This window comes from Exophiala aquamarina (genome assembly GCF_000709125.1).
Source record: "Exophiala aquamarina CBS 119918 chromosome Unknown aczIA-supercont1.4, whole genome shotgun sequence".
Taxonomy (NCBI): Eukaryota; Fungi; Ascomycota; class Eurotiomycetes; order Chaetothyriales; family Herpotrichiellaceae; genus Exophiala; species Exophiala aquamarina.
In genome coordinates this window covers 3009047-3037000 of record NW_013550584.1, presented here as the reverse complement: position 1 = coordinate 3037000, position 27954 = coordinate 3009047, and the positions used below count along the sequence as shown (strand labels likewise).

General features: G+C 49.6%; 11 protein-coding genes across 11 annotated transcripts; 6 read left to right on the top strand and 5 right to left on the bottom strand.

Annotated features, from left to right (window-relative positions):
* Positions 1-549: 549 nt before the first annotated feature.
* A1O9_06199 (pep2-like protein) lies at positions 550-1318 on the bottom strand (the record flags this gene model as incomplete). The annotated part of the gene is made up of 2 exons (XM_013405409.1): positions 550-1138; positions 1191-1318. The coding sequence occupies 2 exons, from the start codon at positions 1316-1318 to the stop codon at positions 550-552; spliced, it is 717 nt and encodes a 238-aa protein (XP_013260863.1).
* Positions 1319-1997: 679 nt separating this feature from the next.
* On the top strand, positions 1998-3050 carry A1O9_06198 (uncharacterized protein; the record flags this gene model as incomplete). Its single annotated transcript, XM_013405408.1, has 1 exon — positions 1998-3050. One exon carries the CDS (start codon positions 1998-2000, stop codon positions 3048-3050), a length of 1053 nt encoding a protein of 350 aa, XP_013260862.1.
* A 118-nt stretch (positions 3051-3168) lies between these two features.
* A1O9_06197 (uncharacterized protein) lies at positions 3169-4406 on the bottom strand (the record flags this gene model as incomplete). The annotated part of the gene is made up of 2 exons (XM_013405407.1): positions 3169-3945; positions 3999-4406. The coding sequence occupies 2 exons, from the start codon at positions 4404-4406 to the stop codon at positions 3169-3171; spliced, it is 1185 nt and encodes a 394-aa protein (XP_013260861.1).
* Positions 4407-4696: 290 nt separating this feature from the next.
* A1O9_06196 (uncharacterized protein) lies at positions 4697-5699 on the top strand (the record flags this gene model as incomplete). The annotated part of the gene is made up of 4 exons (XM_013405406.1): positions 4697-4754; positions 4813-4875; positions 4980-5240; positions 5299-5699. The coding sequence occupies 4 exons, from the start codon at positions 4697-4699 to the stop codon at positions 5697-5699; spliced, it is 783 nt and encodes a 260-aa protein (XP_013260860.1).
* A 543-nt stretch (positions 5700-6242) lies between these two features.
* On the bottom strand, positions 6243-8062 carry A1O9_06195 (uncharacterized protein; the record flags this gene model as incomplete). Its single annotated transcript, XM_013405405.1, has 8 exons — positions 6243-6478; positions 6531-6911; positions 6966-7138; positions 7190-7302; positions 7356-7433; positions 7493-7699; positions 7751-7933; positions 7985-8062. 8 exons carry the CDS (start codon positions 8060-8062, stop codon positions 6243-6245), a joined length of 1449 nt encoding a protein of 482 aa, XP_013260859.1.
* A 338-nt stretch (positions 8063-8400) lies between these two features.
* A1O9_06194 (uncharacterized protein) lies at positions 8401-8778 on the top strand (the record flags this gene model as incomplete). Its single annotated transcript, XM_013405404.1, has 1 exon — positions 8401-8778. One exon carries the CDS (start codon positions 8401-8403, stop codon positions 8776-8778), a length of 378 nt encoding a protein of 125 aa, XP_013260858.1.
* A 1644-nt stretch (positions 8779-10422) lies between these two features.
* Positions 10423-11157, top strand: A1O9_06193 (uncharacterized protein; the record flags this gene model as incomplete). Its single annotated transcript, XM_013405403.1, has 1 exon — positions 10423-11157. The coding sequence occupies one exon, from the start codon at positions 10423-10425 to the stop codon at positions 11155-11157; it is 735 nt and encodes a 244-aa protein (XP_013260857.1).
* Positions 11158-12321: 1164 nt separating this feature from the next.
* Positions 12322-15070, bottom strand: A1O9_06192 (uncharacterized protein; the record flags this gene model as incomplete). The annotated part of the gene is made up of 2 exons (XM_013405402.1): positions 12322-12552; positions 12602-15070. 2 exons carry the CDS (start codon positions 15068-15070, stop codon positions 12322-12324), a joined length of 2700 nt encoding a protein of 899 aa, XP_013260856.1.
* A 499-nt stretch (positions 15071-15569) lies between these two features.
* On the top strand, positions 15570-17924 carry A1O9_06191 (uncharacterized protein; the record flags this gene model as incomplete). Its single annotated transcript, XM_013405401.1, has 2 exons — positions 15570-17821; positions 17879-17924. The coding sequence occupies 2 exons, from the start codon at positions 15570-15572 to the stop codon at positions 17922-17924; spliced, it is 2298 nt and encodes a 765-aa protein (XP_013260855.1).
* Positions 17925-18717: 793 nt separating this feature from the next.
* A1O9_06190 (uncharacterized protein) lies at positions 18718-20604 on the top strand (the record flags this gene model as incomplete). The annotated part of the gene is made up of 5 exons (XM_013405400.1): positions 18718-19200; positions 19264-19693; positions 19750-19806; positions 19862-20238; positions 20302-20604. 5 exons carry the CDS (start codon positions 18718-18720, stop codon positions 20602-20604), a joined length of 1650 nt encoding a protein of 549 aa, XP_013260854.1.
* Positions 20605-21437: 833 nt separating this feature from the next.
* A1O9_06189 (uncharacterized protein) lies at positions 21438-24662 on the bottom strand (the record flags this gene model as incomplete). The annotated part of the gene is made up of 1 exon (XM_013405399.1): positions 21438-24662. The coding sequence occupies one exon, from the start codon at positions 24660-24662 to the stop codon at positions 21438-21440; it is 3225 nt and encodes a 1074-aa protein (XP_013260853.1).
* Positions 24663-27954: the final 3292 nt, after the last annotated feature.

Below are 27954 nucleotides of genomic sequence, written 5' to 3'. Positions count from 1 at the left end.
TAAAATGATGAGAATTGAGTTCATGGAAGTCAGTTAGTTCGGCACCGTTTTCATTCTTTTAGGGGTGGAACCATGAATCTTCGCCAATCCGGATATGAGCTTATTGGTGGCCTTACTCGGAACGTGACGACGAAGCACCCGATGGTTCCGCTCTGTGGATGTTTGCCCAAGTCGGTTATTAATAGCCCAGCTCCATGACGGAGTTGGAAGCCTGATATACACTCAATAGTTGATTCCGAGTAATTAGTTGACCCTGCCGTAATTGGGTTGGCCAACTTACTCCGTAGATGCTTTGGGCTGCGAACCTTACTGGTGGTAATCCACAACTTATATACACTACGTCTGGGCTTTGAATACTCGGCCCTCACCTGCAGCTGCTATCTAAGACACAGGTAAAGTCTTTCCTTGAAGGTTGCATCAGTTTGTTCAGCCTGCTCCGTTTCCCCCGGGAACCAAGTTCGGTTGCTGAGAAGGCTATGAGCCAGAACGGAGTCGTCGCGATAGGCCCATAGCCGAGCAGTGGGTGGCTCTGCTCTGGGATGTTCTACTTTAAAAGGTAATGTCTTCGCCCTCCAACCATGCCTTTGCATGCCAGTAAAGCAGATTGTGATTATGGCCCGCTTCTCGACTTCCACCTTGCACACCGTTCTCCCGATTATGCCCGGGCATGTCCCTTAGCACCCGGACTCTCATCGTTTTCTCCTGGCAATAGGCCAAGTATCTGTACCCTGATGGAAACAGGTGAAGATGTTCCTGATCCAAGGTTGGCACCTGGTTTGGATCCACTGGAATCAATTTATCCTTCTCATACCAATGTCGGACGAATGCCGCCTGCCAAGCATCACCGTTCTTGACCCAGAAGAAGAGGAATCGACAATCGCTCTCCGCATCTACCTCGCACCCTGAAAGCTCAAACCGCTGTGTAATCGTTGCTTTCATCTTTGTTACGGCCCGATTGCCAGCCAGGTTGATATCCGTGCTGATGCCGTGGCATCGATGCATGATGAAAGCGCCCACATCCATGCCGCGCTTGGAAGCTTCGATGAAGTCTTTGTAGAACGTCTTGCCGGTCCAGGTGGTGTAGACATATGCGTCTGGGCTAAAAATGGAGGCGAAGTTCTCCCATTCACAGGCATCTCTATCTCCACCACGTTAGCAAAGACATGGTGTGCCACGAAGGAGCACTGTACCGATACATCGGCCAGCCTTCGGCCAGCTCTCGGAGTTTCATGCGTTCTAGCAGCAGGTGATCAGGGCCATTGTTCCGAACTGCATTTACAGGTCTTGACCCTAATGGCAAGCTGTGTAAATCGGCCATATTGATTGAGTATCTGTTGGGCGTCGCGTATCCGGTTCTATAGCCAAAGATGATGGAGTGTGTTCAACGGACCATACCAGAAAGGCTGGCTCGGCGACATGATCAATATTGATACATTGAAGGCCCAGCCAGTGTCCAGACCAAAGGACAGGAGTGCCATGCCTGCCAAAGATATTGCGGATGAGAACATGACCACCTTTACGGATTGCAAATGAAGAAAGGAGTAAACCGCTTGCAGAAATGCATATCCGGACGGCTGAAGTTAAAGCCGTACGGATATTTGCTTGCCGCATCCGCCTCGAGAGTAGCCCTGACTGTGGAGACTATGGAGTACTCGTAGTAGATCTCACAACGAGCGGTATCTTCTCCAACTTCATTGGACAACCGACTCGTCTCGCCGTTTCTTTAGATACCGCTCGCCGGACCCATCGTTTAGTTATACACCGAGTCTGTTGCACGTCATACGCAAGGCCCCACGGATCGAGAGAAGCATGGCGAAATCTAGGCTGGCTAAAGGGCCAAGAAAAGGGTGACACTTTCCGGGCTCATGTCTGCCCATCTCATAAACCCAAACCGTTGCACTAGGATATCTTTCTATGCGGCGAATAGTGTCGGCGATCTTCAGACGACTCTGCAGCCACCGTGAGCTATTAGCTGACTAGTAATCTAGCTCGTGACTATGATGCAGAGGCTAGAATTGGCCACTGCCAGCTCGAGCCTTGGGAAGCCCCAAGGCGGGCACCGCATCGAGACAATATTGCAGGCCGCCGCAGAAAATGGCATCAAGGGCATCGAAATCTGCTATGAAGCGTTACTTCATCACGCCGCGAGAAACGGAGTACCTCAGGAGGTGGTCAGCGAGCTCTCCATAATTCAAGCTGCCGAGGATATCAAAAAGCAATGTGATGCTCTCGGCCTCGTTGCCATTGTTTTGCAACCATTCGACTCCTACGAAGGGCTTCTCGACAATGAGGCACACAGTCGCGCTATTCGTAGATGGTCGCATTGGCTCGTCCTCGCCCACACACTTGGCTGCGACATGATCCAGATGCCTTCCAACTTCATGCTCTCGGGCACGACTGGAGACTTCGACAGAGTCGTTGCCGACTTGGTCCAAGTCGCCGACCTAGCCCTCCGCGTATCTCCACCTGTCCGCATAGCATACGAGAGCGTTGCATGGGGCACTCATTTCGATCTATGGGAGCAGAGCTGGGACCTCGTCAAAGCGGTCGACAGGCCTAACTTTGGGCTCTGCTTGGACACTTTCCACATTGCTGGCCGGGTCTGGGGTGATCCTTCGGCCGCCGAGGGGAAAAATTCAAATGCGGATGCAGAGCTCGCTGCTTCTCTGTTGCGCCTTGTACGCAACGTTGACCAGACCAAGGTGTTCTATGTTCAGCTATCTGATGCGGAGAAGCTGTCGAAGCCGCTGGTGGCAGGTCATCCTCTCTATGTGGAAGGCCAGCCATGTCGAATGACGTGGTCACGAGCTGCGAGGCTTTTCCCATGTGAAGAGCATTTTGGAGGATACCTGCCAGTCCTGGATGTCGTGCATGCGATTGTTAATGAACTGGGCTATCGTGGATGGATTAGCATGGAGACTTTCTCGCGACACCTCTGGGAATCAAATCCAAATATCCCAAGCAATTATGCTAGACGCACTGCATTGTCATACCAATTAGTGTACGAGAAGCTGGGCTGGGAAAAGTTGCTAGATGGAACTGGGGCTTGATACCTAGGACACCTGTGCCGTCAGCACGCGTTGACGAGCCGTGTTATATGCGTCGGTAGGAGCGAGTTTGCAATTAATGTGAATTTTGTTCTACCTAAGTAGCGGTGTTGTCTTATCTCTATTGTAAAATCTCCGTGGTCTCAATCTCTTCTGGAAACCGAATGCCATTTTGCGCCCTTACCTGGTCCATGACCTGCATAATGACCATACTTTCCGCTAGATTCTGGTGCTGGCTCTCCTTTCGACCGTCTCTAAGCGCGAAGGCGCACTCGTCTGCCTCCCAGAACATGCCATGGCCCTCACCTTCTTGATTCAGAGTACCTCCAGCTTCATTGCGGAATCCATTATGCCAGCCGCTTCCCAGTCCGGGGCCCGGCTGTGGCCATTCCGTTTCCTCCACATTACCATTAGTGAAGACGACTCTGGTTTTGGTAGGGCGGAATGCAGGGTGGAAGACTTGAATTTCGCCCTTGGAACCTTGAATCCGTACTGCTGGTCCTGCTGTCCCTTTCCTATCTGGATCTGTGGACGTGCGAGCGCTAGCCGTTGCAATCCCATGAGCGTCTCCGTCGGTTTCTCTCGGGAAGGTCAACAACATCGACACCTGCTCGTCCGTACCAAGTCGATATTTGCGAAGAGTGCTCAAAACAGCCGGTGCTACCGGATTTGTCTGCGTGGTGAACAGGGTCTGAAATATCCAGGTCAAAGCATAGACTCCAATATCCAAGAGCACCCCACCCGCCAGTTGCGGACTTACTAGGCGGTGAGTGTCCGGGAGCGACTCAGGAGATGATAGCATGCTCAGGTCGGCAAACGTACGATAGACAGTCCCGATGATGCCGGACTCAATTTGACGTCGCACATAGAGCGAGAGGGGGAAATATCTTGTCCAGGCCTACGATTGCTGTGAGAATTAAGGCAATATCAAAGCACATAGGGCCAACGTACGGCTTCCATTAGAAACACATTCTTCTCCTTCGCCTTCCTAATGAGTACCTTCAACTGCTCAGCGTTGGTAGTGAACGCCTTCTCACATAGGACATTCTTTCCAGCTTCGAGACATAGCATGCAATGTTGATAATGGTGGCTATGCGGCGTCGAGATGTATATGATGTCAACGTTCGGATCTTGAGCGAGCTCTTTGTACGAGCCATAAGCAACCGCGGAACTTGGTGCACCGATCTTATCAAGAAAAGTGCGCGCACGCGATTGTGAAGATGATGCCGCTGCTGCGACGATGACATGCTCAATCTCGCGAACGCCTCTTGTTTCAGGGCTGAGGAGGATGTCCCGACCAAATGTCTCTGCGATACCACCCGTGGCTAGCATGCCCCATTTGACCTGAAATTTTGCCATGCTGAGCCTAGCAATGCACAGATTCTTTCACATCCGCACATGTCTTAAAAGGTCCAAGCAAGATGTTGGTATAATACAGATTCTACTACAAACGGCAGTGGACTCTTCCGGTACCGTGGACGGCAAAAGGCTAACGAGGGTGTTGCGGCTAAGCATTGGCCAAGTTCTAATGGAGGCCGCCGCGATCCACGTGACGGTGGACAACCCATTGCCGTCGACGAATGCACGTGTGATATAATAAAATACGTGAGCGTGGTCAGTACTGTACATTTATCTCTCAATCAAGCATCATGGCCCCCAATCACCTACTCGAGGGTAAGGTAGCGCTGATCACTGGAGCTGCCAGTGGTACGTCCAACGCAACATATTGGCAGTGTGAAGGCGCTGACTCTGTCGTTATCTCTAGGCTTTGGGGAAGGTATCGCAAGACTTTTTGCCGACGAAGGTGCCAAAATTGTGGTCACAGATAGTGAGTTGCCCATACCTAGGAATGATTCTTCCGTTCCTATCAGAGCGATTGGTCCTGTTCTGTCAAACCGCGGTCTAGGCTAACGAGGATCCGCAGTCAACGAGGCGGGTGGCAAAAAGTAAGACTCGGTCGCGCGACGACTGCATTCAGCTTTATTGACTATTACGACAGAACTGCAGAGGAGATTGTGGCTTCAGGCGGGAAAGCCGTTTTCGCAAAGACCGACATCACTAGAGAAGAAGACTGGAAGAAGGCTCTAGAGATCGCCAAAACCGAGTTCGGCACGGTGGACATCCTCGTCAACAACGCCGGGTGGACTTACAAGAAGAAAGACACACTTACCGTTACAGAAGCTGAATACGACCGTTAGTCTAGCATTAGCAAGGTGAAATGCTGAATCTCCGCGCTAACGCATCCTGTCAGGCGTTTTTGACATCAATGTGAAGAGCATCTTCCACTCCGTCAACATCATTCTACCACATCTCATTGCCCAGGGCTCGGGGAGTGTCGTCAACATTGCATCCTGCATTACCTGTAAGCCGACCAACGGGCTGATGTGGTACTCAGCCACCAAAGCCGCCGTCGAGGTCATTACTCGTTCTCTGGCTCGGGAATACTCTGGAAAGGGCGTCCGCTTCAATGCCGTCTCGCCTTCTATCAGCGAAACTCCTCTAATGCGAGAATTCATCGGCGAAGAACCATCGACCGAGTCATTATCTTCTGCGGCGGTTGAGGTTCCAATCGGACGACTTTGCACACCATTGGACATCGCGAAGGCAGCCCTATACTTTGCCTCATCCTACTTCAATGATTTCCAAACGTAAGTGAGCAGCTTCTTGATCGGCTACGTTGGACTAACCACTGTATCAACTATCAGAGGGATCATTCTTAGAGCTGATGGAGGACATTATGCGTAAATAGACACCTTGCGATCACAGAGGCGATATTCTAGTCTAACTACGCACAAACACTCGTCACCAATAGACTAGTAATCTATTACCGTTCCTCTAACCTTCCCAAATAACCTCTATCCCCTGTGCTTGTCATCACAGAAAGTTATAAAGTTCATATTTCGTCCTAGCCCGGCCGTACCGTGCCATTTTTACAGATAGACCTTGGGAGAGACGTACTAATTTGGCAATTATACAACACGAAAGCTGGGACAGATTAAGATCCGTTACCTTGCTTAATTGAGAGTCTATATAAATTATTCGACTGTGTGTACGAAGATTTTCCTCAGAACAGAAGTGGAGCGAACTAAGTATATGATGATGAGTTCAGGTCAGTGTTGATTTGTCTTGGTAGCAGCTCAGTTTGCCATTGGATACATCGTAATTCTCATGCAGTGGAATCGGTAGATGCTTTCATTATTTCCCAGGTGCCGGCTTTTGTCTAATGTACACAGATTTCTCCTCGAGCCAGGACAAAACTGCATTTGAACCCTTAGAGCGTCCAATGCCCGAGGATTTATAACCACCAAATGGTAACTCATATGAGTCGAATGGCGATGTGCAGTTGACCCCAACATTGCCAGCCTCTAAAGCACGAGCAACACGAAGAGCTGTGTCGATATTAGAGCTGAAGACCGAGGCGTACAAGCCATCTGCAAACTTTGTCAGCTATCATGTGGCAGTCGAGGATCCTCCGAGACCTACATTCGGTATCATTGGCACGCGCCACGACTTCTTCTTCGGTATCGAACTCATGCAAGACCAGGACTGGTCCGAACACTTCTTCCACATTAATGCGACTGTCGTCCGGCACCCCTGCAAAAATAGTTGGTTCAATGTAGTTTGAGCCGGTCTGTGACTTTTCTCCGCCGGTTAGGACAGTCCCATCACGTTTTCCAATATCTAGATAGCTCGCGACTGCTTTCGCCTGTGACACGTCGGCTTGCGGACCAAGGTCTGTTCCTTTACTGTTAGGAGAGCCTAGCCTTAGCGATTTGAACCGAGTCACCAGTAGCTTCTTGAAGGAGTCTGCGGCCCCTTTCTGTACGTATACACGGGAAGAAGCAGTGCAGACCTGACCGGAATCTGGGAGGTGTATTAGCGGAAATATGGCGAGAAGCAAGTATTTAAGGGACATACTGTACGTTATTGACGTTGTAGCCAGTTCAGCTGCCGACTCGAGGTCGGCATCGGCGAAAACAATAAGGGGAGACTTCCCTCCCAGTTCGAGACAAACGGACTTAAGGTTCGAACGAGCAGCCGCTTGCATGACAGCTCGCCCAGCTCGGACAGATCCAGTGAAACTGATTTTGCTAAAAATCTCATTAGCACATGCCTTGTCCATCAAGGAACGCTAAGCTTACCGAATCGTCATGTGAGAAGAGAGCAACTCGCCGGTCGGTCCTGCGCCTGACACTACGTTTACAATTCCAGGAGGGAAACCTGCATCGAGCGCGAGTTGAGCGAGGAACAACCCCTGCCCAAGTCGAATTAGTTGAAGGCTAGGTTCTATTGATGGGGGTGAAGTACACTTAACGGACTCTTCTCTGACGTCTTCAAGATTATCGCGTTACCTGCACCGCACGCAGGGGGTACTTCGTGACACCACTGTATCGAAATTGTTTAGCGCACGCCAGTCTTCCCTCTATCGCCCTGGGCCAACTCACAATCATGGTGGGAAAGTTCCAAGGAACAATGGCGGCAACAACACCAAAAGGCTGGCGGAGTGAGATATTGAGGTGGTGAGGTGCATTTAGAGACGTTTGCCCGTATGCCTGCTCGACTTGGCCGGCGAAGAAATTGGTAATGTCGCATGCCGTCTCAACCTCTCCGCGATGTGCAGAGATCGGCTTGCCCATGCATATTGCGTCAAGCTAAAGTCAGTGTCAGTATCAGCCTTCAGGATCACGATGGCATCTTCCTACCTCCGCCAACTTGGATGCATTTTCTGCCATCAAGTCGGAGAACTTCCTGAGTATGCCTGCGCGCTTGCTGGCGGCAAGAGCGGCCCAGGCAGGCTGAGCTCTCGCCGCCGCCGCGACTGCGAAGGAGATGTCCTCTTCGCAGGCGGCAGGAAGGGTGGCAACCACCTTGCCATCGCAAGGGTTCTAAATTTGGCGTCAATTTCTATGTGTATCAAGAAATGATTTGGAACGTACAGTGACGTCAAAGGTTTTGGAGCTTTGCCTGTCGACGAACTGTCCGTCGATAAAGTGCCGGGTCTCGTATTTAGCCATGATAGCACATGCAAACTGTAATGAGAACAACGGTTCTCAAATTGGACTGAATGGTTCCGATATAAGGCTTCAGGAATTGAGGTGTGGGACTTGCGTTTCCATTTGGTCGGTTATGAAATCAGCCGTGTGGTTGAAGGAAAAGATGGCAGCTCCGTGGGTGGTGCAACCACCGAAATGCTTGAACAGCAATAGAGCGCAGAAACCCTTCAATGCGTGCTAGTACGGCATAGACAATTGACCATCAAGCATCGTCCTTGATCCGACAGCATTGAGAGCGAGGCAGTTATGGCTAGAGAAGCCAGTATCGTTCCCTAGGTCTTGGCGTCATGGGGTGCGATATGGCCATCAATCTTATTCAACAGGGCTTCAAGGTGGCGGGCTATGATGTGATCGAGATCGCCATTCAGCGACTGGCACCTGCTGGAGAAAAAGGGCCTACGAGCCCTAGATCTGCTGTCGAGCAAACGAATGTGCTCATCTGCATGGGGGCTACAGAGCAGCAGGCGTCGTTGTGCTTGTTTGACGTCGATGATGGAGCTATTGCCAGCCTGCAAATAAATGCAACCATCTTTCTCTGTCTGACCGCCTGGCCAGACTTTGCCCGCAGGGTTCGCTCCGGTCTCGATTGTAGACATCGCGAAGACGTCGTCTTACTTGACTGTCCTTTGTCGGGTGGGGCCGATCGCGCGGCGGAGGGAGCACTTTCGATTCTCTAATCAGGCACAAGACACCTTTCAGAGATTTGCAAGCATGTACTTCATGGGTTGAGCTCGCAACTTTACGAGGCAGGTGCTCAAGTCGGGAATGCGTTTGCGCTAAAAAGGGTGCATCAGATCCTGGTAGGCGTTCATATTGTAGCCGCTGCGAAGACCATTGGGCTAGCTACAGTAGCTGGCCTGGAAATTTTACCGCTTCACAGCAAGATCATGAGCACAGAGGGGGAAACCGGTTATTTGGCCAGCGCGTACCTCATATAATGGCTTTAGATGAGCCCCAATTCTCATCACTGGGCATCATTTGAAGGACTTGCTTACCTTCCATGCATAAAAAGGAAGTCAGCAAGAAATGCATGGTTAACACACTGATCGATGAATGTAGATTATGGTGAATGCCTATGGTCAGGCAAGACGGTATCCATTACTTCTTTCGTCGACGGTGGCACAAATCTTCTTATCTGTGATCAGTGCTGGACATGGCTCTGAGGGCGATTGTGCAACCCTGCGCCTTTATCTACTTGGACGAATAAACACATCAGCAGAATTTCAAAAGAATGTTTGTATCAAAAAACAGCCCACGTCTGTACCCGCTTCGGCCATCACAGCCTCAACCGCAAGGAATATTCTCTGAGGAGTACACCTCGTAGCGGCCGTGGATGCTCTATCCTTCGCCTGCGGGCTTAAACTGGACGTAAAAGTATTTCACCATTTTGTCAAAGGTGGACCCGAATCGAGTGTGATGTTTCAAAAGTATAGTTCCCAACGATGGCGGTCAAATTCCTCTACAACATCCAAGCTGATCGATTGAAATGAGGAGGTACTCTCGGAACTGGTATGTAAATCGAACGACCGCCAAGAGGAAATGAGCTGCCTGACTCAGGTTCTGTGTCTAGGAATCCGCCTTTCGGGCAAGCCGCAGCCATTCATGATCCTCTCCCGCTATGTGCGGCAGCATTGCAGAGTTTCTATGTCAGTGTTCAACAACTTCGCTAAGTTGCTCAGAATAAAGACGAAAATTGACCCTGAACGGCAGAACGGAGATAAAGGCAAAAATCAAGCCCAGAAACTTTAAGACAGTGACAGAACATTGCAATTCAGCCTGCTTACCTATCGCGACCTGAGATATCTGATTGGTCTTTGAGGTAGATACGTAGCGTTAGAAATCAATTCTATGCCGAAAAGCGCATCACGGAGTTATTGATGGTCGTTGGCGGGTTACAAGATTATGATGCAACGGAAGATTGATCGGATAGCGTTGCGTGTGGCAGAACGAGTATATATATAGCCGGCTGGCTTGGGGTTAACTAGCCTCATTCCACAATCGTGGTATTGAGCTGTAGCTTTTTTTTTGTGCGATTCTGCATTTCCTTCTTTCTTAGAGCCTGAAGCATCTGTTATTTTATTTCCAGAACCTCAATTAGCAGCGCTATGGGCTTAGCAACAGCTTCCCTGGGTCTTGATAAAACGCCACGCGAATTGTATCTCATTGGCATCGGTACAGGGCATTCAGTTGCACCTCCTATGCATAACTATATCGCGAAATCTCTCCATCTCCCCTGGACCTTCCATACCAAAGACTGCTCGACGATCGACGATTGTATGAAGCTGCTGCAATCAGACATATGTGCTGGGGCTTCTATCACTATGCCCTATAAGAGTATGATCTTAGGTCAACTCAATGAGGTAGATGAGCTTGCAAGAACTCTGGCGGCATGCAACACGGTGTGTAAATATCGCAGTGGGTCGGATCGTAAACTCATTGGCACCAATGTCGACTGGTGTGGCATTTCAGGGTCGCTTTTAGAAGGCTCCTTGCCACTCTGTCTACCTTCAAGCAAAGTCGCACTTGTAATCGGTGCCGGTGGTGCAGCGCGAGCCGCGATCTATGCACTGTCGGCACAGATCGGCTGCCGTGAGATCTATATCTTGAATCGGGACGAGCAAGAAGTGCTAGACCTCATGCGAGATGTCGACGAGCACTACGACTCCCAGCCTCGTATCACTCATGTCAAATCAATACAACATGCTCGAACACTAAGGACACCAGTCTACATCGTCGGCACTGTGCCGGACTTCGAACCAGTCACAGCAGAGGAGAAAATGCTGAAAAGCCTGCTCACGATATTTCTTGACCGACCAGAGAAGGGAGTTATGCTTGACATGTGTTACAAACCGCGACGGACAAGACATCTCATCCTGGGCGAAGCATACAAGTGGCGGACAATCGAAGGCACCCACGTCATCGGCCATCAGGCTGAGCTTCAATGGAGAGCCTGGGTTGGTGATGAGGGACTTCAGATACTCGACAAACAAGGGATGTGGGAATGCTTGCAGCGCACTGCTGATGAAAGCGCGATTGTAAATCCAAGGCGCAAGTGAGGAATTCTTTTCGTCACTTCGCAGTTCTAATCTTTCACGTGCAAAATGTGTCACATAGAGGCAGGCACTTGTGTACTGGCCAGTCAAGCACATGAGCAATGATAAAAAGACTGACATTCGCCCGGGCATAACTTAAGAATGAAAACTTCCCTGGACACAATCTGGACACAAGGTTGAGTAGGGTTCTTCGCCAACCTACTGTTCTGAGAATGGCACTCCGGAGCTAGTACTCTTGCGTGGTATTTCGGTTGTAGATTTACGCGACTTCCACAGGCTCATTGCATCACCCAGCAGCAGATTGCATCGTGTTCTAGAGACTTCGGTGGTTTCCAGGAGGATGGGCCTGACCTTCTAAGAGTTGCTTTCTGTCCATTGAACTCATCCATCAGTGTTGCTCCGTACCCAATGAATTATTGCCAGAACCTTACGTCCTTTCCCAGCGCCGTATCGGCTTTCTAGAGATGCCTGCCTATCATATTGGTAGGACTCCACTCAAGACACGGTCTTGTTTACCAGTAAAGGCACGCTGTATAAGGGGTGATACTGTGCTAAAATCTGATAATGCTTTCCCGTCTTAAAAGACTCATATGCAGAATCCGACCTCATCTTATGGAAGTCACCAGTGGATACTCTTGCGGACATAATAGCGGGTCACTCCATGTCAACTCGTCTGCTATGTTGTGTCACCTGTTGACGAATTCGCGGCAGGTCCCAAATACGTTGATGTAGGAAGTCCGCTAGCAGCGACGGCGTTTCGGGCAAAGGGATTCGACTTGGCACTGGTTGCAGTGCTTGGTTGAGCGGAAGACGTTCCAACTTATGCGGAAGATCCTGAACATGTGGAGTACGTTGCCGCTGTAAAATTTCGGTCAGTTGAAATGATAAGTACCAATATGAAAAGGCACAGGATAGTTGAATAGCTTCGACCCAAGTTGTTTGACGAGGCTGTAGTGTTCGATCTACCATTCCCCTGAGAAGAATTTGATTACACCAACCGCAATGGAGGTCATGGGCTGAAACGAGGGAACGCTCGTGGAAGAGCTTCTTGACGTATTCTTCGACATTTTTATACCGCAGTGGTACACAAAGTACAAGATTTAGAACACATTAATTATCATTTGGTGACAAGGTATCGAATACCTCGTCCTTTGCACCTAACTTTCCTCACCCTGTCGCATTTTGTTTAGCACCGACATGCTTCAAAACATCTTGGCTGTACTGCCGGAGGCAAGAGTCCCACATCACACTTCGAGGCGCTGGAGTACCAGTAAAAAGCTCAAATTGGGCAGCGCCTTGTTCGAAGAAGATCTCGATCGGATCTATCGTCACCCAACCCCGGCGCTCTGTTTCCTGAGTTTGATGTGCCGTTGCCGGCTCAAAATCATGGTAAGACACCTGCAATATTGTTAGAAGCCATAGACAAAAAGAGTGGATTCCACCTTACATCAACAAGAAGGCCTCCAGTGTCATTTTGAAGCCAGTGTTCTGGTACTCTTAGATTGCGGTGACCACTTTTCCCAGACTGACGTGTTGGTATAGTATATACAACAATACTGGGATATGAATATTCCTTGGGCCAGACGTCTTCTCGGGATTTGAGGATGTGGATGACAGGTCTCACAGCAGTCGATGTGCCGCTTGAACTGACCATCGAACCACGAGAATCATGGTTGCTTTCACTCTTGGAGTTGTAATGCTTTGCCAGTGTCTCTGCGTTTTCTAGAGTTCTATTGAGAATGAAGATGTTGCTCACTCCCAGCCGTGCCATGGCGTAAATTGCTGCCCGGGCAATACCACCAGCTCCAATGACAAGGCTTGTTGTCCGGGGAGATGGAGCATTAGCCGGGGATATGTACCTGGATATACAGGCATAGATGCCCATCCAATCGGTATTGGCGCCATGCAAAGCTGTAAGAGGGCCAGCTCGATTCCTTTGAGACTTCGAGAATGGATGCCCTAGTGATTGCTGGCTGTCTTGGTGACGGATAGGAAGCAATGTATTGACAGCTCCAATTTCTCGTGCTGAAGGGCTCAAAGAGTCAACTGTGGACAAGATCTCTCGCTTGAAGGGCATGCTGATACTCGCGCCACCAAAATAGTCGTCCTGTATGAGAGCACGTACGTCTTCCAAGGATTTGCACTGCCGAATATCATACCTGTGAGGCATCCAGCATGCTTGGAACCCGGCCTTATGTACGGCTGGCGAAAGGCTGTACTCGACATCCGCGCCAAATACATAGAAACTGAGCGCATTTAGAGTGCGCGTGGCATATAGTATCTGCTGAATCTCTTGCGTGGTGATAGTCGGTGCTGTCGACGGTGCAGCCTTTGCTCTTTCCAAAGTTTTGCTGGCAAGTAACAGTGGATGTGTTACCGGCGTCATGGAGGCGTTCAAGGCACACGAAATGCTGCCCAACGTACCCACATTATAAGCAACTACCGGAATCCCACCTGGGTTGCTGTTCATCCTCGACATGAATGCGAGACAAGAGAAGTTATCTGATCTCGATTGCGTCGATCGGTAGAGACGTATGACATGACAGCCAACCTCGGTTGCTCTTCGATAGATGTTTTCGGGCTTCGCCCCTGACCAGAAGCCGTGATGGGCATCCCGATCGTAGAAGTTGCCTACAATCTTGGCGCGGCCTCTCGATAATATCAAACTCTGGATGTCCTCATCTGGACTCCGAAGGTCGACCGTTAGAAACTCCGGTGCGAAACGTAGACCAAGATGAAGCAGAGCAAAATATTCTTTGATGACGTCTGGTGTGAATTGAGTGTCTTCGATGCAGTCCAGACTGAAATGGCAAATAATCGGAACCGCAAGACGACGTCGGATGACTGCCATTGATCGACCTAGGCTCTCGCACGTCGTCGGTATGATTGAAGCGTTCAACCCAGGCAAAGTCAGCTCCACAACAATTTCTACGGCATCGAGGCCGCATTCGAAATCATTCAAGCTCACACTCGGTGACTCAATTAAATCAATTGGTATGGACAAGGCCATGGTGTTCGGCCGAATTTCAGGCTCAAGAGGGTGGAGGGTGTGGAACAGACCTTCAGATGAATTCAGTCCCAGTGCGGCGTTTAGAAAGCAGAGCAGATCTTTCTTGGTGTTTTGAAGCGTCTGGAATGATTTTCGTCGAAACACGCGATCAGGCAGGATGTTGTGGAGTTCATCTTCCGAGAGCGATTGAGCCTCGCTTCCCCATCGCTCTGCGAGGTTATAGTATTCAAAATTAGACACTTGGTGATGGATCGCATGCATTTCCTGTATCACGTCCAACAACCGTTCTTGGTCTTTGAGGTCAAGACACTTTCTGATCATGTCATCCTCCCGACCAACACAAATGACAGCGTGCGATCTGCTGAAATTCTGCAAGAGTTCTCTGCCTTTCCCTACCACGAAATGAGGTCCACAAGCAATGACACAATCCCTTTCATATCGCGACAACATTTCTCTCAGAACCTCAACCTGACGCAGTCGATGCTCCTCTATGCCGTGTGCCCTTCGAAATGCGGATGGAGTCATGCCAGTCGCTTGAGTGAAATAGTGGTCGGCATCCACAACCTCCCTGCGGAGGGCCGTGGCTGCGATGACTGCAAGACTGGACTTTCCATTGCCTCGAGGACCGATGAAAGCGATTGAGGCACCCCGTTCAAAGTTCCTAACCTGTCGCTGAACGGGCGAATTTGCTGTCGACAGTGCAGGTGCACCAGGTGTTGAGATATCGGTTCTGCGACGCTTAACGATCATATTTGACGTGGTCGGATTGGAATTATTTCGACTTCCAGGATCGTCCCAAGATCCTGCTTTTCGCTTCCTTGGCTCATCGTCTGAACTGATGGACTGAGCTTTGGGTGAGTTCTGAAGGAATTGGGAAGTGCTGATTTGCGTAGTTGCTGTTTGCATTAGGAACAGGAGTACGAATCATGAGTTCAGTGCCTGAGAAGTGGTAGTGATGGGAAGTCTGAGGCTGCTTGTAGATGCAAAGCCAAGGAGTGAATTCCATGTCAGCAGTGGTACCGTACTTTGAACTGTCTGGGAGGAGGCAAGATGGCGCTACTACAGGCTCGGCTAACTCATTATCCGCATCGTTGAGGAGTTGGGATTCGTGGGGTCCTTTGCCTGGGACTCGGCTGACTGTTCATCCGTGCGAGAGTGGCGAAAGTTTCTGCATATGGTTGTCAACCTTGACGAGACCTCGCGACTCGAACATTGTTGGAAAATTGCGGTCTCGAGCGATAGACATCTCATTAGGACGTGAGCCTCTGTAGCTCTGTTCCAGGGTCGTGGGGAATGATGCTGCTTGCGCCAGAAGGTGCATCGCGGTTTGCTTGGGCAGCACAGAAGGACACCTACTAAGAACGACAAGCGTCTCTTCCGTTGCTTCTGCAATTCACTCATCAACATGTCAGACGCTGACGAAGGATGTCAAATGGCTAAAAGACGTCGGATCGCGCGAGCGTGTGACCAGTGTCGTCATGGAAAGCTCAGATGCGATGGACGCAGCCCTCGCTGCACCAAATGCCTTGAGACCAAGAAGCCTTGCTCATATGGTGCTGCAGCAAAGAGGCGAGGACTCAAGACAGGTTACGTTCGGGCGCTAGAGTCTCTCTGGGGACTTGTGCTCCAAAAGATCGACGGCAGCGAGGCGGCGATCGAGTCGCTCTTAAGCAGAGCATCTGTGCTGGACTTCCGTGTACGAGATCAGAATGGAGACAGTACAAGCGGTCCTGAGAGCCTTCTAGCATCTTGGAAGGCAAGCAAGATCCCAGAAAGGATAAATCATCTCCTTGTGTCGACAGAGGACTCTGAAGATGAATCAAATACACTCCCACTCGAGACTGCGCGAGAATTAGACGAGCACCGTCCTGCAATTTCGTGGAAGTCATTCGCACAGCAACCCAAAGAGCAAACAAATATCCCAAAAACTGCTCGAAATCCTGCCGAGACAGATATGGTGGAGCTATCAGAAACTTCTTTACGCGGAGATGAGATGAGAGTGACGACAGGTTGTGACAACACCAGCGTCTTGCTCGGCCAGCCAACACTGCCTCATGTACTTAAGCTCCCTGCTGCTTCGTCACGCTTACTTGATTGGTATTTCACTTACACCCATTCTTGGCTGCCAATCGTGGAGCGACATGTGGTATTCCGAACCTTGTTTTCATATCCTGCTGGAGGTTCTATAACGAGCCGGCAATCCTCAGATTCTGGACAACATGCGGTTTTGTGGGCAATCCTGGCCTGCGCCTCGGTGGAGCAAGCACAGACGGATGCTACTCCAACTTCACTTGCTCAGTCGACCCAAAGCTCCGAAGTGATTTACGCGTGCGCGCGGAATCTCATCCCATGGGAGCACGAGCATGGGTATTCCCTTGGACATGTGCAAGCCTTGACAATACTTGCAGTATATCGCTGGGTTATTCAAGACTATAAAGCTGCCTGGTCTCTTATTGCACACGCAATCTCAGTCGCTGTCGCCATCAACCTTGATGAAATTGCTAGCACTTGGCCGGTTCAAAAATTCCCTGCCGACCGTGTCTGGCTTGGATGTTTCGTGGTGGAATCTCTTTTGGCGATGCGCTTGAGAAGAGAGCCTTACATGAAACTACAGAATGTTGGACGGTGCCTTCCAATCGATGAGTCTGGTATGGAGGAGTGGGAACCGTGGCGACCCCATCGCTCACATTCAGATGCTGAACCAAGTCTACCCTTACGCACCCTGAGTACATTCAACCAACTAGTCCATCTCGTCTGTGTTGCTAATAATTCTCTGCACTCAGCTCCCGAAAATGCCTGTCTGCAACACGCCACAAGTTTGAATAGCTGGGTAGAGCAGTTACCAGACCATTGCAAACAGTCCGGCTTCCAAAGCGGTCGCAATGACACAGCTCTAATTCTGACACCCAATATTGTCAACTTAGGTTTTGTCTACATGTCTCTAGCGATCCGCCTCTGCGTGGACCCTTCAAGCCACCAGGGCGAAAGAACAGCTCTTGGCGAATACGCAGAGCTCATCAACCAATTCTGTAATTCTGATGCATCAGAACGGCTGCCCCCATCATGGGAGATCCTTGCGAACGCAGCATCGGTGTCGGAAAACTTCCCGATTCAGTCGCGAGAAGCATTCTTGAGACAGCTTCAACAAGACCTTACGAGGCTAGGTTTTAGTAGTAGTGGTACAAGGTCGAAGACGGCCACGAGCAGCGATCATGTTCTTCATCCGTACGACGGACCAGGGCTTTCCAGCGTTCTAGATCCGGACACAAACACAATTTTGGCCTCTCGAACGAACCCTGCCACTCAGAGAGACATTATTTCTGTTGTTCGAGAACGAAGTGGGAACGCGGGCCAGCCATTCTCACAAAAAAGATATGACGTATCCGGTGTCGCGAACTCTACCCGCATATCAACAGCAGGACTAGAAGAGAGCATAATGAGGCCCGTAAACTCCACTCACAGATCTCCATCAGCGCCAATTGCGCAACAGCACTTCCCGCACGAAACGATCCCAGCTGAGGATAAAAATCTGCCCCCAGAGCTAATAGCCTCAGCGACCGCGCAAGCAACAGACTTCATCAGTTCCGAGATCCTTCCCACTATGACCGAAGAGGATCCATTCCTAGACTACTTTGAGCTGTTTGATGATGAAGAAATGTTTGTGTTGCTCAGTCGGCAATGCCATTGTTGTATTGATGCTAACTCCTGCTGTAGGCAAAATCAATCACATTTCATGAAAGCCCTCGGATATAACGTCTGAACAACAAAATGCGAATAAGGCATTTGGTCTCAATACAGACACAGCTCGCTCAACACCGCGGAATTTTTCTCAGTGCAACTTTCGCCGCGCCCTCGTGTGTGTCAGATCGTCTTGTACAATTTCAACCTGTGTCGCATACCTCTGCGTGTGTCTATAATATTCCAATTTTCTTCAGGACCGCCCGGGATGAATGCAATATCCAGGTCGGAATAAAATATACTAGTCTCATAGATAACTTATCCGCAGCGGGCAAAGTCGGCATGTGCAACACTGTGTTCACCGATCCTGACCAAGATTTCTTTCTTCCCTGACGGGATCAAGTCCAACCCCGATGCCTCGGATATCTTTTCATCCGTGGTACTGAGATTAATCTCAAAGTTACTGTGACACTAGTTTCATCATCTTGCGTACTGCAGAAGTTGCCAAGTGCAGCTTCTCTGTAGACATAGAAGCTGTCCGTGAAATGTGCGATGTTGGGTCAAATGCAATCTAGACGCGAGGCTTCGACAAGACTAGCTGAGAACACGAGAATGAGGCATAGGATTTTGCCGGTCTAGACTACAACTCTCCCACCAACTTTTAGCATCCCAAGCCGAAAAAGAAGGCACGCTGACTCGGCTATGTCTTCTCTCTTGGTTTCTGGGGAACGTGGGTTAATTTGCGGGGACTAGCTGAAGCGCTCCTATAAAGACACCTTGAGGCATTCATCCAGCACTTCCATTCTAGAGCACAGCCAGAAGCAACACTCACCCTGTTTTCCCCTGTCACGTAGACAGAAGGTCTCAACGCCAACATGCCTGGAGGAGCGCCGATCGTCATCACAGGAACAGCCGATACAGCTCGCGTTGAAGCTCCAGTCACTGTCAAAGCCTACTTGATATGTGCCTTCGCTGCGCTGGGCGGGATATTCTTCGGCTACGACACTGGCTACATGAGCGGCGTCCTGGGAATGAAGTACTTCATCCGTCAGTACACTGGTTTGCCATACCCAGACCCCAACGACGCGGCCGCAGTGGCAGCCTTCCATCTTCGGGCTAGCGAGCAGTCTCTCATTGTGTCGATCCTGTCGGCTGGGACATTCTTCGGTGCGATCATATCTGGTGATGCGGCTGATTTTATTGGACGACGTACGACGATCATTGTTGGGTGTCTCATTTTCATCAGCGGATGTATTCTGCAGACTGCTTCGACGAGCCTGGGCCTCATGGTTCCAGGCCGCTTGATCGGAGGGTTTGGCGTGGGGTTTATCTCTGCAATTGTCATTCTCTATATGTCGGTAAGATGCAAATCTTGTCAGACATACTCACTCTTTGCCCACTCGCTCACCAATTGTGAATAGGAGATTGCCCCAAAGAGAGTGCGTGGAGCGTTGATCGCAGGCAACAATTTCTGCATCACCATCGGAATCCTCCTCGCCAATGTCGTGTGCTATTCGACTCAAAACCGAGATGACAGCGGCTCCTATCGTATCCCCATTGCTGTCCAATTTCTCTGGGCAATGATCCTTGGAATCGGTCTCTTCTTCCTTCCCGAAAGTCCGAGGTACTTTGTCAAGAAGGGGAAATTGGAGCAAGCAGCAAAGGCTTTGTCTTCCGTACGCGGTCAGGACGTTAACTCGCAGTATATCCAAGACGAGCTTGCAGAGATCATTGCAAATCATGAATATGAAAAGCAATTGACTCCTCAAGTAAACTATTTCGGAAAGTGGGCGGCGTGCTTCAAGGGTTCATTGCTACGAGGCAATTCAAATTGTCGCCGCACCCTCATCGGTATTCATTGTCCTTTGGCGCATCTCCAACGTGGATTTACAGCTAACAGCTACAAGGAATCCTCATGCAGATGTTTCAACAATTCACCGGCATAAATTTCATATTCTATTTCGGTATGTCATTGTCGACCTGATGGTCGGAAAACGGCCCCTAACTTTTGATGAACAGGCGTTGTCTTCTTCCAGAACCTCGGTACTATCAACAACCCTTTCCTGATCCAATTGATCACCAGTCTCGTCAACTCATGCTCGACCCCTTTCGCGTTCTGGACGGTCGAACGCTTCGGTCGACGCAAGATCCTGCTGACTGGCGGGTCTGGCATGGTGATCTCGCAATTTATCATCGGCATTGTCGGTGTCACTGCCGGCAAAAATGGTGATCCCGCCGCCGTTAGATGCATGATCGCGTTTATCTGCATCAATATTTCCATGTTCGCTATGAGCTGGGGTCCGGCAGCGTGGATCATAGTTGGCGAGATCTTCCCTCTGCCGATTCGATCTCGAGCTGTGGGTCTCTCTACTGCGAGCAACTGGTTCTGGAACTGCGTAAGATCCTCACAATTTTTTTAAAGCTCTTTAGCTGTGCTCGTCGCTAATTTGGATGATCAGATCATAGCCATAATAACCCCTTACCTAGTGGGCAATGGAGCGGGCGAAGCAAACCTGGGTGCCAAAGTCTTTTTCCTCTGGGGCTCACTGTGCTCTCTCTGTGTCTTGTTCACCTACTTCGTGGTCCCTGAGATGAAAGGCTTGAGCTTGGAACAGATTGACAAAATGCTCGAGGAGACAACGCCAAGGAAGAGTGCATCCTGGATGCCGCATAGTACTTTCGCTAGTGAGATGGGTCTGACAGAGAAAGGCGTACCTGTCACCGCCAACATTGAGGACGTTCATCAGCATAAAGTCGTTTGAAGATGGTCTTCGATGGCACGCGTCGGCTGGATCCATGAGGTAATAGGGTTGTGATACACAGAGCTTTTGATATTACGACATGATTGGATCAGGTAGTACGTCAAGAGTAGTCACTCCCTAGCTTCCCGAGCTCCAGTAGAGCTACAAGCAATACGGTATCTGCTGCAACCGAGAAGTGAGACGTTTCACAGCAGAAATCACTGGACATTTGGAACACTAATTCTCAGGGTGTGGCTAATGAATCGTGTTCGTTGTTGTACGAGGCAATGTCATCTGCAACATCGACAATCAAGGATAACTCAATTCTTGTGGATGCTGAGGACGAGAATGTTAGATAAAAAGAGTAATAGGGTGAAAATACCTCTAGAGCTATTGCTAAGGCTAGATTTACTAATCTTTATCATGAGTAGCATTTTAATAGTGTCACGCACCTTGTAGTCCCGACAGAATGATAGTTGGTGAATTTTCGGGAGTGTCTCGCTATTAGAAGGCTGTCTCATTAAAAGGGGGTGCCTAGAGACAGCCTATGAAGTGGAGAATACCGGCATCATTTCGAGCATTTAGAGCAAGAGCAAAAGGAACAATACTATTTATTGGTGGGATGTTATTCCTCAAACTCGAGCTCATAGTCAAGCCCTGCCAAAGCAGAAGCTTGCTGCATCTGTAATAACAATTCCTGTTGCTGGACTCCTGAACCACATTCCAGATCCTTTAGCCTCATCATCCACTAGTTAAAGAGAATAGAACGGCATCTCACAGGCTGAAAGGGCCATGAGAATACCGTTCAAGGACAGCTCGAAGTTGGGTTCATGTTGGCAAGCTAATGTAGCATCTCATTCATTGCATAAACATGAGCACTCCGGCACGGGGCAAACCCGGTGCTTCTGAAACCACATCCTCGCATGTGCAGCATGGCAGCCATGTGAGCACTTTACGCAAAGCACTGTGAAGCGCGACATGGCAGTGTCCCACCTCTCCGCTGCTTCAGTCTCTGCCCTATCCTTCCCTTCGCCTCCCGCTGCTTCTTGAGATGTTTCCACCAAGGCGGCATCAGCAGAGACCATTTTTGTGTTCGAAGTTATCGACTGAGTTGCTGTTCGATTTGAAGCCTCAGACGTCGAGGATGACTCCTTAGATACTGGTTGCGACTGTTGCGCCTGCTTCAATCGTGGCGATCGGCTTCGTTGAGGTGCGACACTCTGCTGTTGGCTCGGCCCAATCGTCGTCTGAATACTGCCCGTCATGCTTGCACTCAGATCCATGCTTTCCTTAGCTCCAGATTTGTGCCGTGAACTGTACCATGGTAGATATGACCCGTCTGGCATTCCAAGCCATAAGTCACATACACCACATCTTGGTAAATGGCGACCACATTTTGGACAGACTGTTCCGAGTGCTGCTGCCTTTTCTTTCATTATAGGCTTTTGACCATCCCTCGATCTCTGGCCAGGACTGTTGTTACGGTCATTGGCACTAGAATGAGCAATTCCCTGTGCACAGAAGCCACAAACCAGTCGTACTTGCTGCTTTGCAGGTGGCAGAAGCCGCCTACCACCTTCATCAACAGCGGTATTTTGGCAACCAATGTCAAATCGAACCCGATCGAACTTTAAGTTCCAACTATTCATCATGTTGCGATAGGCATCCTTCCACCCATTGAATCGTCTCACCATCTTATCGTCATCCAAATATCTCGGAATGGAAGGACAAAGTACCAAAACCGATGTTTGCAGATCCCCAAATCGACGCAAATAACTAGAAATTAGGTCGAACGCTTCCTGTGTCGCAGTACCAGTTAGGACCACACCTTCAATATCCCCTTTAGCAACTGCTTCCTTGGTTACTTGCGAAATGTAATGAGTTACTTTCGAGTCATCAAGGTGTCTCAAAGCAATGCAAACCCGGTACTTTAGAGGGATGGATTCCTCTTCGAGAACCGTTTCCCAGTCTCCTGACTTAACATAAGTGAGGATTCCTCGAGCGTAGGGATCTGTCAATTCTTCTGCTAGTGAAGATACAGTCTCATTCCAGTCATCCTGGGTATCAGCGTCATCACCGGAGGTGGCATTGTCGTCGACCTTTCTTCTTCTTGAAGCACCAGCAATAGCCATAGCAAGCATTTTATGCGATTGTGTAGCACCTTTGCCCCGCAAAGCTTTGTAGGCAAGCTTCCGTTGTGAAGCAAACATAGCTAACGCGGCAGCTTTCGTATGCTGATTTTGTGCAACCAGTCTTTTCACGAGGACCTCAATATCTTCATATGACCATGCGAGCCCTGATGCGTGGAGACAGAGTTGACGGTTTGCATAATACTCAGTAGAGACGCCTTTAAGCTCGGGTATGTTGAGACGCCTGACAAGGTTTTCGATGATTTTGGCAAGCTTATTAGAACTTGGCCCGAGAGACCGGTTCTTAGAGTTGATATCTTCCATCCAGAGCCCATATACCCCAACGTAAGAAAGATCAAAGTTATCCTGAACCATGCTGCCCCTCCGAGAGCTTTTTGTCGCCTTCTCTACCCAGGCCCAAAGAGCCTGTAGCCAACGAGAGTCGGAAACGACAGCCTTGTTCTTCGTGGGGTCAAGGAGATACCCGTCTTTGCAACGTAATTGCTGAATCGAGTTCAGAGTGAGCATGTCCTGAATCGGAACATTCTTTTCATAAAATCCAAGGTCCGAATACCATTCTTGGTCTGCCAGGCTCGACATTCTTTTAGTCTCGGTTGATACTTTATTTTGCCTGGAAACTTTGTAAGCCTGTTTAAGAGCGTTCTGAGGCTGCGCACGACGCCGGACAAGTTCAGCCGATTCGCCTGGATGAGGGTTCAGTAGATCGGCTTCGCCAACAAGGTTTTCACCTTTGTAGAGCTGCCCAACAGATGAAAGCGTACTTGGCTCGGGTGAAGCCCGGGTTGTCATAATATTCACTGAGCCCGTAGCACTCAGTGTCATAATTCTTGACTCACCAAGCTTAGTCTGGGACGTTGTAAAATCGAATGAAACAACTCGAGTTTTCTCATCGCCAGGTGCAGCCGGATCTGAGTAAGGCTTTGCTACTTCCTGCAAGCGATCGAGAAATAAATCTTGGGGTGGGACGGTTTCCCAAGCAGGCTCATTGTCAGGCCCATAATTGTCTCGGTACTCATCAGTTAGTGAGTCCTTGCCGATGTCGTACACTTTGAGATGCCCAGTACTAGAGAGAACGCCAAGGCATCCTCGCTGTGCTTTACTGAATCGAAGACTCCAGATAACACCAGGATTCTGGATCGCATTTCGTAGCTCCATGGATACCTCAGGTGCTCGGGACTCTGTATGAGCTCCAGAACCGAAAATCATGTTTGCATGACCGAGGCGTGATGTCATTCTCCTGTCCCAGACACATATTGCGGGATCAGATGTTGGATAACAGGAGGCAAAATAATTCTCATCGTGCCAATCTATGGCGATATTGTGGACACAGCGGGTGGCGAACTGCAAGCCGTTTCCCACCGTCGGTTCTCGCAGGTCAAACAGTCTGACAAATTGCCCTTTGACTCCAGCTACCAGCAGCTGTGGATGGTCGTGGAAAAATTTCAAGCTTGTGATGTGTTCGCCACTGGCAAGCTTGTATACCGGCTCAGAATAGCTCTTAGAGAAGCCCGCATATCCCGGAGCCGGAAGACGTTGACTGAAGTCCCAAATGTTCAGACAGAAGTCCGTTCGGACTTTGTCAAGTCCTGCTGCCAGCAAATTCCCACTGTTGAGAGCCACAGAATTGCATTGTCTCTGGCTGCGAACTTGGAACGACAAAGAGTCCTGTTGTCCTTCCGCAATTTTGAGTAAAGTGGCTTCGCCGCCAGCCTGTCCCACAACCACTAGGTCCTCATTGACAGGATGCCAGTCAAATGCACGAAATGCCGGCGCTTTCGTGCACGTGTGGATTGTGTCATACTTGATGGCTTCTTTGGAGTCATGGGTCACTTTGCAGAGCTTGAATGACTTCCCTGTTACATCGACGTACAGGAAACGCTGGTCACCATAGGGTGTCGAGTTGAAGGAGAAACGCAAAGCGGCTTCCATTCTGGGCTGGGGAAGTCGAGATCGCGCTGACCATTTCCTAGCGATGGAAATGAATGAATTGCACCCGTCTCATCATCTTCGACGTGCCTTATTATCTCCGCAGCGATATAATGTCCAGATGGCACCATCCGATACAACCATATTCATACCTGAGAGGTTCCAGGTGGCTGGTTGTCTTACTCATGTTGGTGGGGAGGTTTATTGGGTGGCTAGAAGAAGCTTAGTGTGGGTTAGGCGGTGAAGACCTGCTACTAAAGTGTTTCTGCCATTCTGATATCAACAACATGTCTAAATTTTAATTAGAAGGAATGTTCACCCCATATAACAGTCCTGGATCTGTCTTCAGTGTCTGATGTATTCTTCGGCGGCGATAGCCTCTCCCGTATTGCGATCGCAGCTCATCCTTGCACACCTATAGCTCCAGATCACGTTGACTCTTAAAAGAAATTTTATGCGCCCTATGTTGGCGATGCAGCTCCTATCAAGAACCTAAGCCTGATCACGCTGCAGGTGTGTATTTGAGTTCTCTTTCCTCCCCATCAGAATCAGGGCCGAACACCAGTCACGATTTGTGAAATATCAAATCAAAAATGAGATGGCATCCATACTAGTAGCTTTCTTCAAGTCCACCATCTCCCACTGTCATGTCCTTCAACGCTCAAGTTTAAAATCAAACAGCCTGCAACCGCTGCCCGGTGAGTGTTTTCTCTCTCCCAAACTACATGGAATTCCTGGAGATGGATATTTCTTCAGGTCGGTCCGTATTCCATGACCATGGACAGATATCTTCAGGGTACGAAATACAATCATTCCACATACATAACTCAAGTCTTGATTTTTACACCAAGTTCTTGAAAATGCAAGTTGCCTCTTCCCTTTCCCGCCAGCCACCGAATACTATACGTTGCAATGCAGGTCAGTATCTATTGTCGTCACCATAGCACCCCTGGCTATGATAGTCCTGTCTGCCATCGTGTTCTTCACCATTGTCGTCCCAGTGACCATCATCACCCGGGTGCTGTTGCTGGTCGTGGTCGTGGTCGTGGTCGTGGTCGTGGTCGTGGTCGTCTTCTTCGTACTGATTGTGTTCTCCCTCATCTCCATGCTGATGATGCTCGGCGTTCTCATCGTTCTCTGCCATCTGACCTTGGAGGTCGTCTAGCTTTGATGAATCATCCTCGTCCCCATGGTGGCCCTCGGGTCGATGTTCTTCATGGACATCCTCGAGATAGGAAAGGAGTTTGGCCACCCGGTTCATGAAACCTTCCACTACTGTCCACACATCTGGGTCCTGAAGCTTTTCCACCTGATAACCCTCAATCATGTTGAGCAGACTACTCTCTACATCATGGGCATGGCCCGTGAAGACCTTTTCGAGGTCTTCTTGTTCGTCACCGTGGTCGCCGTAGGCGTTATGTTCATCATGTCCATCTTATTCGCCGTCCATGTTGATTGCAGAGAAGAAAGATCTTGCTATTCTTCGAAAGGGAAACGTTGGAAACCTGGACAATAGCTATGGGCTTTGGAGATTGGGATGGGGGCAAGAACAAGGCGTAATTTCAAGATTGTGAAATCTTGGGAGTCAAAAGCAAGAATCTTCCATGTCTAGTAGCCTAAATACATCAATAACGGCCACGCTAGGCTTATAAAGAAAGAGATCTGTTTAGATATCTAAAGAAGGGTAGCTGCTAGTACATACGCAACTTTCGCCCTTGGATATCTTCCCCGACTATCCGACGATACAAGATTCTTGTGTACGTAAGTCAGACTATTATAAGGTGTCGAGGGTTATGGGGGATGATAACGAGATACCCTACTAACTTCCCGTAGCAGTTCTAGACAGAGCAGATGGTGGTAAGGGTCGCGCATGTCTTTGCCATGTTTAAGAGAATGCTACCCAAAGCGCCGCCATCGGTGTTCTAAGGCACGCAATGCGGTGTTCCTGGAGGCCTCATCAGTGCGTGGGAAGCCAGTAGAAAACCTTCCAAAAGAATGGAGACAATTTGATGCTCAGAATGGTACACTGCCCCTCCGGGGGCTTGTTTTCGATGCCCTTCTCAAAATGGGAAGACCTTGGTACGTAACGATGTATTCGTCTATTTTCTATCCAGGGTAGTGGTGTTTAGTGACCAAGTTTTAAGGCGGCCAGAGTCAGTGGGGGCGGAGTTCCACATCTGTCAGGCGTGTGGTCTTTGATATTAAGCAAACCTCAACCTTGCCGAAGCTAGATGCACCCCATTCTCCTTGTTTAGACATGCATCGCCGTTGGTCTCCCTGGAAGGTGTGGACTTAGAGAGAGATAGCGCACGCGACAGTGTGACACTTTTATCCTAGGCGCTGAGATCGCAACCATTCCCCACGGATCTGATAAGCCTGGGCCGCGATCTTTGTCCAGGTCCTGACTCGTACACATGAGGCTGAGGCTGAGATCTCCCGCTTGATCGACGTGCGGCCTTACCCGTACCTCGGGCTTGGAGTGCCTCCATCCCTTAGAGATGATCCTTTACAGAGGCACTCGGTAGTATATTTAGCGGAGGATGGAACGACTTGTGATAGGGAGCGTATGCTTGTTGCCGCGCTCAGGTGTGACGGGTGCATACCTCGCATCTCAAAATGTAAATATGTATGCGATTGTCAACGTCGAGTAAGCCGCCTATTTTCGACCACTAACTAGTTACTGCGAGTAGGTCTGGCCAACGGCGGGACTTGTAGTCGAGGGCTCTGGTCTACGAGTACTAAACACTCCATCTCTGTATTCTCGCCGTCTGATACCCACTAAGGACTAAGTATTACCGGGCCACTTGACTTGATCTCACGTAGCTTGAGCACGCACCTTATCTAAGTTTTCCATCACTCTTCATCCCGGCAGCAGCCAAGTGAGAGGTTTGAAATGCAGCCGTTCACGAAACCCTCAGAAAATCAAACACCGCCCGTGAGCCCTGCAGTCCAACCAACAAGAAAGCCACCAAGGGGACCACCACAAGTACCACCAGCAGGAGAGACTACAGAGTGGCCTCCAACACGTCGGCCTCCACCTACACAGCCGTCAGCTCAACATTCAATGACGGCTCCAATAGAACCAGGTCCTACTCATCCTCGTCCATAGCGACCTCCCACACAACCCTTGACTGGTCAACCTCAAGATCGGCAGCTTGTTGGTCACGCAATTACTACCGCAATTAACTATCGCGCACCGTTCACAACACCACAAAGTCTGGAAATCGGCACAACAATACCGGCAAATCCCCCAGAAGCCGTGGAGGAGCGAAGTCATCGACAAGGCCAAGTCGAC